Here is a 12,871-nt window from a genome sequence, read left to right on the forward strand (position 1 = left end):
TTGTATAGAGACTAGCTTAATATTTTAAATTTTAATATTGATTATTAAATAATGTATTAAATAATGTAATTTTTAAATCTAATATTTTATTTTAATACGAAAACATAAGGATAGATCCACAACCTTGCTTTAAAAGGCCTTAAATCATAAGTCGAAAGAGAGTTAAATAACAATAATTTCTGTCTTTAAATTGTTTTTACACAGTCTTTAGGCTTTAATCGTTAGAAAGCGAATTGAGTAAAACCCAATTCTTACGGCTTAAAAGTATAAGTTGTCGCCGATATATCATCACTTATAACTTACGGCCTCTTAAAGTAGGGTTGTGGACTTACAATTAGCTTAACACATGTCTTCTTACTTTTTAAGTAGTAGGTAATGTGTTATTTTTTAAAATTGATAATTCTCTGCGTTTAGCAGAGAAAGCAGCTTTGCAACTGTTGTAAAATTCTTCAATACAATTGGTTCTTGCTTTTGGTTCCTTATAAATCTAAATGTATAAACCAATCATATTAAAGAATTTTAGCAACCAATAATGAGACGAGTTATTTTACAAGTTACTTTTTACAAAAAGTAATGATAACAGTAACGTATTACTTTTATAAAATAATGTTCCCAATCCTGCATATATATTTTCTAAATATATTTTTGTATATATTGTCTCCTTTCTTTTGTAATTAATTGTATATAAACAGATATACTATATTCAAAAAAAATTCAATCAGCAAAATGTTAATATAAGGACATTAACTGGTGCATTCCCTTTCCGCCACGCTAAGTTGCATGACCACATACACATGAGGAGTCACGTAATTATACACTGAGACAAACCTGTGGATATATGATAGGTTGAATCCAAGGGTTTATTTCTTGTTCTTGATTCCATGATGCCATGTATATATATTGTAACTAAGGTGAAAAATAAGCAATACACTGTATTCGAAATCGATTTTATATAAATTTAGAGGAGTAAAAAATTTAGTTTATTATAATCATCAATGGAACTATTCTTAAAAATATAAAATTAATCGCGAATTAGAAGCTATTACTATTATTATAAAATTAAGATACAGCAGATGTTCAAAATAAAAGTGTATTCTTTTAATATATAAGCATATCAATCAATTATTATATTTAATTTTTTAAAGACTTGCTAGTTTTTGCAGTCACTTCTTTGTAGTTGTAAAATCTTTGCAGTAATTTCCAGTGCGAAGATGAATAACAATTTTTATTTCCTATAAGTTAGAGAACACTCAAGTGGTAACATAACGCTTCGCTTCAACTTTTAAAACTGAGAGGACAAGAGACGGTCATCGAAAAGAGAAGAAGGGGATACATATTCTATTCTAGTGGGGATATTCTTTCGGACGCATGCGCATATGCTATTTATTTGTATCATAAATCATCTTCAAACCTCAACCATTGAATATAATCTCATAAATATTATCTCATATTTTACTCAGTAGTTTATTTTCCCTCGAGACTTTCTAACCATTTTTTAAAAACGAAAAAAAAAACAGAATTATGAGACAAAATTTTGTTCAAAACTTTATTTGAGCATCATAAGAATTTATAATTATTAAACATTAGAAAAATTCTGGAATAGATTTAACGGCTTCTAATTGTTTTTTTTTTAATATTAACAACTAATAATAATAACAACATAACTAATAATAATAACATACCATAATTATATATAAGAATTATTCGCGGAAATAAAAAACTATAATGTTATATTTCTAACAAAAAAATATAAATTTATGAAAAATATGGGAGGATTAAATGAATTTTCGGATAAAAGTGAACAAGTCTTGCAACAGTCTTGCTTTTCTTTATTTTTAAGAAATATAAAATCTCAAAGAAAAATAAAAAGAGCTGCTACGTAAAATACTAAAATACTAAAAAGGAGAATATAGAATTCTCTTGGTTGACTAAAATTAGAGTTTTCTAAAAATAGAAAATTAACTACGGACACCAGGATAACTTCAACATATAACCGCGATCTTAGATTTAAATAAAATAACTTCAATTTATAAAATATTATTTTAAACTTTTATAAAATTCGATTTTTATCTTTTAATCTTGTCTTAATCTTGCACGTTTTTCTTTATATAAAACACAATTTGTGATGGCTTTTTAGAAAAGATAAGACTTGATTAAGAATATACGAACTAGTTTCTAGAATTAATCAATTATAATTTAAAATGTATAGGATTTTCAAGATAAAATTTTAAAGCATTCTACTTTTCTAAATGGTATAATATTAGGTTGTCCGGAAAGTTCATGTCGACTAATCTATATAATTTAATAAATGTATACTAAAATTTAAATTTTCTGCGTTTAAATTTTCCTTCAAACATCGGCACGATATTATGTCTATTTAGTATATATAGTTATCACATGATAATGCGACTTTGACGACTATGTGCAGTTTAAAGTTTTATATAAAAATAATTCCATATCCATTTGAATAGTTTCTTTTTTTCTTTTAATCTTCTTTTTTAAAACCAAGTTTATCATCTTTCAGTCAATTTTTTCTCATTTTTGAGAGTAATAAATTTTATACATATCAAGGTTCAAATGGTGATTTGACCATAAAGCAAAATCATTGCTTGTATTTGGCCGCCCAAGATTCAGAGGCAATCATTCCGATAAGTAATAATTATTGATAAATGCGGCGACGAAAAGGAGTAGTAATGAAGGGCGAATAAGCTTAATCGTTTGGATTTAATTAGCGGATGAAGTTTTTCGGTTTAATTAGCGGTCCTGCACGCTCGATGTCGTTTCATTTAAAGACGAATATCATCGCGAGAAGCTTGTATGTCGACGTAATTATACGATGGCCAATGGTTGCTTGTAGTGTTGCTCTTTATTCCTCTCTCCAATTGCTTACCCTTGCGTGCATGTTTTTATGCGTGCATATATGCAGCGAGCCTCCGCAAGACGTTATATTTTCATGGCTATGTGATTTAAACTTTCAGATTGAGAAGTTAATCTTACAATTAGCTCGTTACGGATATGTCAGAAACTATTATCTTGTAAGTCGAAAGATAAAACTATTTGTTTATTCATGGCATACTTTTATCAGAAAGATTTATAAATATGGCTGAGATATTCAATTCCGCGTAATTTTTACAGAAAAAGATTGTTTATCAAATCACTTTTTTAAACTTCATTGTTCGATATTATTACAAATCTGTAATGATTGTACAAATGAATATCGTGGATGAATTTTATACATTTTTGTACAAAATATTAATACTTTTTTCTTGTTAAAGAGATAATTGAGAACGATAGAAAAATAATTGAAAAAGATATATAACAAAGAACTGAATGCTATTTAATTTTAATCTGTACACAATGTCAAAATCTCGCATACCGGAAATAGATAATTATTTTCCGGTATTTTACCGGATGATAAAATATTTTATATTTTTCCTTTACTCAGTTTAAGCGTTACAAGTCGTTTGAGAAACATAAAATATTTTTTATTAATCATAAATCAGACCAGATAATGTTAACAGAAAGTTTGATATATTACAAATTTTCATTTTTGATCTACTAATGTAGAATTTGCTTTTGTTCGATATTGAATTCATTAACAAATAATTGAACAAACGAAATTCCCATAAATAAATTTCTGAAAATATTGTGTAAAAATTATTGACACACTTTTAACCGCGTTGATTCTGTCCTTTTCCAATCATCTGGTTTGTTTAAATTTCGAGATTTATTTCTATATTAAGTTCATAAAAATATTATGTTTTATTTAAGATGACAACACGTGTAATTTGGAAACTTAATGTACGTTAACATACATTTCATTTTGTTTATAAAAAATGTTTATTTTGTTAAATCGCTTATTTAATTCATTAACATTAAAAAATGTAAAGAATTATTTTAAGAATATACCTTTATAAGATGATCTATTAATAATATGTATGAAAGAAATCTTTTTTTTTTGTTCTTATTTTGATAAATTATGTTTTATAAAAGTTTTCCTTCTTTTTCTTTACTTACTGCATGATGTCTTTAAAAAATAAATATCACAAAAATTGTAATTAATCATCAATTCTTGATTTTCCTCCTGATAATTCTATCTGAATGATACACAAAATTAAGAAATGTTATAACGTAATAAAAATGTTATTAACTTAACTTACAACCAAATTTCAAAATCAATTTACAACCATGACTGTCCAAAAACTTGTGTTACATTTCACAAGAGACTGAAATAATTTATTTCATAGAATTTTCAATAAATAAAAACAATATTTACATCCTTATAAGCTTTGTAGTTAATTTTGTAACATACCGACTTTAAAATAATCAGTAACATATGTCTATGATATTTCATTTCATCACAATCATTATCCACAAATTGTTTTCTTTTCAAAAAAAGATATAAATTGAATTTTATGAATTACCAATAAGAAAAGAAGGAAAGATTTTCATTCTCTTGGCTGCTTGATTTGAATTAAAAGATTTGAATTTCTCCAGAAAAACTAATCATTGATCAGCAAATTAATCATTGATTAGCATCTTATTAACAACTTTATTGTATAAAAAAATTATTGTAAAATATATCTTTATAGTTAGGGCGTCAATTCTCCTGGACAAATTTTTAAAAATCTTTTAGTGCAAGTCACACGCAAAAAAATATTTTGTTATTTACATTGACTCCATATTATTTACATTGATACAACATCGATTTTTAATTTTACAATATAACTACACAAATATAGAAACTATGTCTTGAGTAGTAAAATTGTGATGATATTAAGATAATCTTTAAATATAAATTCTAATTTGATACAAAGCTGTTAAATTAGAATTGGACTCGATGATGTAATGAGATATAAGTCATATTTACTGTGCCACAGCGGAATGTATCATCATGATTCCCTTTTTTGATAATCGAGGATTGCCGTATTAACTTGAAATCCTCTCGGATCGAAGATACATAGATGGATTTTTTTTTTCTTTTATATCCAAGTCATAAAGCATATAACCGCGCGATCCTGATGGTATTAAAACGACCTCCGAACGAACGAATTTCTAACTAACTATAAACACCTCTAAGTTATATCGGCAAACTGTCAAAAAGTGCGTTTTTTCGGGTGTATCGGTTTCTCAAAAATGAAACCTCGTAATGCGATCGAAAGGCCAACGGCCATTTCACAAAAGAGTGCCGAAAGACTGTTACGACCGAGAAGAAATATGTTATTTCCTTCATCCTCGTCCTTCGGCCTTTTCGTCTGTCTAGTAGAGGGTCACTTTAATTTTTGACCGGCTGCTGAGCCGAGGAAACGTGAAACGTTCGGCGATATAATTAAATGATCAGTCGCTAATCAGGATTTATCGAATTGGGAATGAAATATATAATGTAGATGATTCTTTTTATAAGTGTATTTACATTTTTTTATTACGAATTATTTTATTGACTTATTTAAATTTTTCTGTTATATAGTTGTTGTTATATAATTGTTTATTGTTTTTATCTTTATGAATTTGTATGTTCCTATTACAATATTCCCTTAATGAAAATTTATCTCTGAATTTTTATTTTACGAGTTGAAACACTTTTTAGAAATAATGAGAAGATTTACATCTTTAAAACTTTTTATATATGAATTTTGAGAAAAATATTCTAATATTTTTTAAATTTCTTATTTTATAATTTCTGAAAAAATACCTTGAACTTTTTTAGATTTTATAAGATTTCATCAGAAATTATAGGATAAAAAATCTTAGAATATTTTATTAGAATTTAAATATGAAGAATTCTAAAAAGATGTAAAATCTAAAAAAGATGTAATGTTTCTCGATACTTAAAAAGTGTTCCAATTTGTATTAAAAATCTGTAAAATTTTCTAAAAAAGTTATAAATCTATTTAAAAATTTTGAATTTCATATAAAAATATGAAAAATTCTCAGAAAAATGTTCATCACGGTTACTTAATTTTTTGCTACATAATTTATAATTTCTCACATGATTATAACATTTGTCGAAATTCGCATATAACAAAATGTACGTACTTAGATATCTATAGATCTGTAGTGTACATTTAATTTCCTGACATGGCGGCTTTGTTAGATCTCTTGACAAACGTTCTCGCACTGAATGATGACTAAAAAGCATTTCTTATTTCCCTTGATGGCGGTCACTGTTAAGGTTCGAAAGATCTACCACAGAACAATTTTATACGCGATTTACCTGTCCTCGGTCGTATTCTAACTTAGGACCGAAAATTTTCTTTAGAAATAGATTAGTTACATGAAAGAGAAACAGAGATAGAAAAAGGAAAAAAGGTCTTGCGAGAAGAAAGGTGCGAAATCATTGGACAGAATAAAAGAAAAGCAGTGCTGTTTAACTATAGCAGAATTCTCAATTTAATATTTTGCGGTCAATATAGGTAGTCCCTACATAATGATATTCACTTTTATCTGTTTTCTAAAGATGACGCGTGCAATCTTGACTTTGATTATTTGATTTATTGAAAGAAGATTAACTAAGTACCTGAAATGTTTCCAGGGATAAGAAGTAACGCATTACTTGTCACGCCATTACCATTATTTTTTTTTATAATAACGATTTGATAATAACTTTACAGTTTTTTTTTATGATGGTCACGATAATGCTAGGATTGAAAAGTCACGTTTGAAAATAACTCATTATCATCAGGGCTGTGTTTATAAAATTTGTGGTCAGAAGCTTGTAATTTTCGAGTACCAATCTAACTTTCCCTTCCTCCAATGAATACAATTCTTTTTGCATACCTTTGACAAGATTCATAAATACATTATTACTGAAATATTATTAATAGTATCTTGTGATAATAATCAAATATCATATTAATCATATCTTGTTAAGAAGGCAACAGTTTTTTTAAGCAGCAAGTATATGTACTGTTAATGATAGTTGCTATCTATTATTTCAATTTATAAAATAGACGCACTTGTTTAAATTACTTAATTTCTTCACTTTTTTTTTAAATTATAGCGCCTTTATCTTTTTAATGCTCCAAAGTTCCTTTTACAGCTCCAGAAATCTATAAAAAAAACATATTATTGCGGGTTGTTTATTACGCATTATTTATTATGCTTTATGTTATAACGAGATCCTTTTTTTTAATAATATATAAAGGTAACGAATTATTTCAAAAGTGACTTTACCAATTTTAGCGTTATTGTTCTAAAAAATAGTAAAGTCATTATCAAATTGATATTACAAGAACTAAAAGTAACAGTGACAGCATTACAAGTAATGCATTACTTACTAATACTTACTTTTCATCTATGGATATTTTCTTAAAGTGCTTTCAATAAACGAGTTTATAAAATAAAATTTTGTGAGAAAAAAAGAGAGAACGTAAGGACAAGAAGGGAATGATAGGAAAAAAGAAGAGAGATAGAAAGAGAGAGAGAGAGAGAGAGAGAGAGAGAGAGAGAGAGAGAGAGAGAGAGATTTGCGGGAACCTTTGACCGCACGATGAGCGGGTAGATCGTCTCGACCCGCCTGTGTATTAAGAAACATATAACGAACTCATTAATCATCTCCCGAACGAGAAACCAGAAACAATCTTTGTTGCGCGGAAGGAGGCTGCTGTCGTGTACGGGTCACTATCCATTTGTTACGCATCGTTTACAGACAAAAGATCAGCCGATCAGTGGCGCTAATAATCGACGAAGAACCGAAGGATACGATCTCCGTCTTCGATTTCATAACAACAGGCGTTTGAAAATCCACATACGGCAGGAACATTTAGATCGAGACTTCGCTCTGCGGAACAAGGTTCGATGCGATTTTCGATTTTATTCCCGATCCAAGCTGTCGCACGATCAAAGGAATCATCATTCGCGAAGCGGCCGCAGGTGGGAACGGGAATTGTACCTGACGTAGTGAGCAGGTGTCAGCCCTAGAGGTCTATAAATTTGTTTGCTTCTCGACTCGAACGAGACATACGAATGTATCGAAGGGGTGTCTTGGCGCGGCGCGGTGCGATGCGGCGATTTTACTCGCAGAGAAACCCTCGTCACAATACGACCTGTTGCGTCGACATCGGTAAGAGGAGCAAAGAAAGGCGACCGTAGATTCGAATAGAATTAACGTTTCTTCTTGATTCTTGGAGCGCCTTTTCCCTGCCGTGAGAATTGCTTGGATCAAAGCTTGCCGCCGCCATTGTGACAAGGCTTCATTACATAATCTGAGTTTTGTACACGCGGGTGAGAATGTGCGCCCTATAGCGCAAATATTCCCTTAACGTCAATGGTTCTATCATCGGTTGATCGTTTAACGATGGGAATTGGATTCTTAGATTACTCCAAGAATAATGCTATTCTTTGTATGCTGAAAGAATTTTTAAAAGTATACTAAGTACGATATAAACAAATAGATTTATTAAAATTAGATTTATTAAATCATCAGATTGTTCTTTTTATGTTTATATTTTATTATATAATATTAAGTATAATATTTTATTTATATTATATCATTTTTAACAAAACTCAAATAATTTTGATAAAAGTTTATACAACATGCTTGCGCATATTTTTTTAATAACCACATTCTCATGGCAATATCTTTCTTTTATTCTCGTATCGTACTCTTTGTTCTTTTTATGTCGGTGGAACTAGTGCTGCAATCTTACGACAATTCGTAGCATTACTTGTGCACTACAACTTTTCAAAAGTCGATAATATCATCATCGTCAACAAATCTTACTTTTTTTATTATTCACAAAATTATAATTAATCACTATTAGACTCTAGTAAAAAAATTTATATCTTATATATAATACCTAAAACAATTTTTATATTTTAAATTTCTGAAGATTTTTAAAAAGTAATTTCAGTCTCTTCAGATTTGGAATTTTTTTTTCGGAAATTATAGAATGAGAAATCTTAAAATATTTCAGAATTCATTTTTAGCTTTTAAAAGAAATTAAGATAAAAGTTATTGTATGTAACAACATCGTTTTGCAGAACGTAATTTGAAAATTGTATCTCTGAATCTGAGAACTCATTCCCACGCTTTATATATTCACAAAGATCTAAAGAGCTAGAAATTTTTCATTTTTGATTTTTATATCAATTTACATGGATGCAGTTGAATTGAACAAATTTTGTTTCTTTATATGTTTTGATTTAATTCTGGGTATGAATAATATTAATTTAAAAAATATTAACTTGTACAGTTCAACAATAGTCAATTTCAGTAGTCATTGATTTAAGATAACTGCACTAACTACATGGCGTATTGAAAAAAGAATTATTGTGCGATACTTACGAACAATTATGCAATTTTAAACAGTTTCTTTAGATAATCTTTTATAGATTGTATGCTAAGTGTGAAGAATTTAATTTTAATTTATCATCATATCAAATAATGATTATATTTGAAACGTCGGCCCATTAGGATAAAATAAAAACATAGAGAAGAAAAGAAATGTATATGATTAATAATAAGATGGACGCGATCTCATTATCGAATTATATATAGTATATTTTCTAATCATAATAATACTGTTCCATTAATAACTGTTACATTAATTACAATGCGGTAATGAACTGAACGCTTTACTGATGATTATCAATCAGGGATTAATTACACAAAAACCGAAGAGCCCGGATTCGTCAGGCGCGTATCTTCGCATTGACATTCAAATAGGAAAGGATAATAAACGCAATGTAGATTACGCTGTGTACATTATGTATAAACACATTCGCTCAATCCAGTAGGATAATCCACGTAATATTGTAGCTAATTACATACAGGAAATTGTTTATGTTACATATGTATCCAAGCACCGAAAATATTATAATTATGCATTTGATAAAATTCAGAATTTACAGGGATTTGCTCGAAGAAATATCGATTTACTGCATTTACTTAACATTTATGCTTACACTTGTCACGATAATTTTCAACATGTTGTTGTGAAAAATATGTACGTGTTTGCGTAATCAATCATATATTTTCAGTGCTTCGTACCACGTAATGCGTTCGCGTATATATTGTCTTGATATTAAACATATAGAGATAATTAAGAGCAAGAGTCATCTCCTCTATCCGAAGATTTGTTTTCTGAAAAAATACTGCGCTCTGTAAATATGGAACTCTATAGAAAGGATTTGCCTTTTAATTGCTTTTAATTCGACAATTCGTACGGCGACATTTGTGACGGGCGCATTCAAGCGTCAAAGCTTATATAAAGAGTATGTATTAATGTTATTTATTTTTCCGCTTCTTTGATTCCTACGCAGTGTAAAATTTGTTGCTTGTCTCTCCTCCAAATACTAGCGTATTGCACGTAATTCGCGTTTTGTTACGTGTTTGGATGGTCGTGGGAAGGAATGTATATACGAAATCGTTGTTCGTGGTTGGGTGATCATGGAAATGAAGATGTATATCGTGAGATATAGGCTGCTTTCCTTTTAAAAATCACAATTGACATGAATGTCATTCTATATTTATTCTTTATTAAATGTCAAGAAGAATAGAATAACATTTGTCGACTTATCTCCTAAAGGAAAGCAGCTATAAACAGTTTCAGTTTACGATAATGCGGATGACTCACTAGTCGTAAGAAACGAAAAGACGATGAACAAAGCATCGATATAGGAGGGATGAAATGTCTATATGAAGGTAAATGCACAGTAAAAGTGAAGAGATAATACGAAAACATTTAGCTTAAATTTTTTTTGTACACTGAGATGTAATTGACTAATTCTACGAATGGAAAACATTGATTTTTGGGTATTCGAGGCCCGAGACTAGATATCAGGAGATCTTTTGCTTAAAAAGCAACCCCTCGTCTACCAAATTTTCGTAATTAACAGCGATTACACATTGTAAAGTTTCCTGCAGATATAACTCATTCTTCCTTTTACATCATTTAGAAGATATTTGTAATAAATTTTTATTTTTAACAATTGAATCAATTTTTTCAACTTCATAAGTAATCTTAGTTATTGCACTTGCCCGATAATATAGTCGCTAAAAATAATTTTTTCGTCATATTGCATTTCACGATGAGTAATTAATAAATAATATATTATAATATACGGAACATTATTTTGAATATGTCACTAAGGATCAATAATACAAGCATCTCTCAATATCTAGCTCGTAGAGAAGCCATGTCGACCTTAGCTACTTATGGATGGATTACATGTGTTGGGCCTTTACGGGCATAAAAATTCTACACGAACAAGAGAACTCCCTTCACCCATCATCTGCTCTACTTACAATACGCTTACTAAAAACTAACTTACTACGATATTAGATACAATCACGGTAAAGACTTTCGATTTTTATCGATTCGCGATTCTGTAGTGGTTCAACGCGAGACTACTGACGTCAGCGGTAGCGACTATAGTCTCTTAGAACACAAGCTTTCTTTTATACTTTTATAGTGCTTTCCAAATTCTTGCACTTTGTAAGAGTGCTTTTAAAAAAATTTTGCTTTGCTACGTTACTTTATCTTAAAATAAAGTAAACAATAATACTTATCCAAGCAGCAAGATGACGTTTTAATAACGTCGTATTGGTGTTAAAGATGTCATTGAGAATGTTTTAAAACATTTTTTGATGTCACTTTGCTACTTGAGTATTTTATACAATTGTGGATTTCAAAATTTTGTTTTTACTGTATTTTAAAATCATCAAATTGTATTGAAATATTTGAAATGTTAGCGAGCAAATATTTGATAGCGAATAGTTTGGGTACAGTATTGTTTTGGCATCTTTGAAATATTACCCCTTTCCAAGTAAATTGGCAGATGTAAATTATCGCTAATTTTTCGGGAACACACGTACACATAACATTTTAATTTTGAAATCAATAGTTCTCGCATGTTTTCTTTGGTTTTGTTTCAGTCATTAAGAATAGTAAATTTGGTTTACTAAAGAATTACAATCTACTGATTTGCTTCATAAATATAAGTTAAAATTTTTTTTTTATAAAAATCTATCTGCTATAGAATAGAATAGAAGAATCGGTTAGTAATAATAGAATGGAGCAATCACGAGTCGATTGTAATCTTCGAATGACATATAAAGTATTTCATAATTTGCGTCGATTAATTACAATAAGTGCTATTCTTTAATGAAAAAAGAGTCAAAAAGCCCTAAACCGTTTTTTCTTCTTAACGGAGAAGGTATTATTAAATATGTCGTCTGCCTTAATCCACATCCTTATTTCTAAAGAATAGCGCTATGTAATTATAAAACATAAATTATGGAATATCGTGTGTATATCTTCCATCCTATAATATTTTAAGTTTACGCATCTGACATTAACTCTATACCATATTTTACGCACATTGAATTTTCACATTCGATGGCAGTTGAGCGCAGATCAAGCCAGTCGATTTTGCAGATATTTGAAGTTGCAAATAACTTGAAGTTTTGGCGGTCAGGGAGCTTAGTATCTTATCCTTATGAATAAATTACGTATTGTAAAGTGAAAGACGGATGCGTTAATAAATATAGGACTGCGACGCGACATTTTGTCAATCGTGTTTTTATCAATAATTGAAGAAGTGCAATCTCAATCGCCGACTTGATCTGCGCTTCTATTTGAACATTCATCTTTTTACAAACTCACATTGAGAACGCTCGAATCAGGCAATTCAATATGAACTCATGATTCGTAAATATTATGTTTTGCGGCTTTACTTTAAACACACACGTTTGACATACAATAGGAATAGTAATTTGACATATTTGTTTCCAAGTTAAATGTAAATGAATATTAATCTTTTACTTAAAAATCTAAATTTTTTTATATTTTTTATAAATCATAAATAAATATTAATAAATTCATAATTTATAAATTATGGAGAAATATAGAATTCATTAAAAGAACAA

General features: G+C 29.1%; 1 protein-coding gene across 1 annotated transcript in view; it reads right to left on the bottom strand.

Moving 5' to 3' along the window:
* The window catches only part of LOC108687704, a 34,757-nt gene that overhangs the window by 4,100 nt on the left and 17,786 nt on the right, over positions 1–12,871 (bottom strand). Inside the window, 3 exon segments of the mRNA XM_018193621.1 lie at positions 691–697; positions 7,662–7,828; positions 9,309–9,313. Coding sequence (XP_018049110.1) covers positions 691–697; positions 7,662–7,828; positions 9,309–9,313 — 179 coding nt within the window.

This window comes from Atta colombica, unplaced genomic scaffold, assembly GCF_001594045.1.
Source record: "Atta colombica isolate Treedump-2 unplaced genomic scaffold, Acol1.0 scaffold210, whole genome shotgun sequence".
In the NCBI taxonomy this organism is placed as follows: Eukaryota; Metazoa; Arthropoda; class Insecta; order Hymenoptera; family Formicidae; genus Atta; species Atta colombica.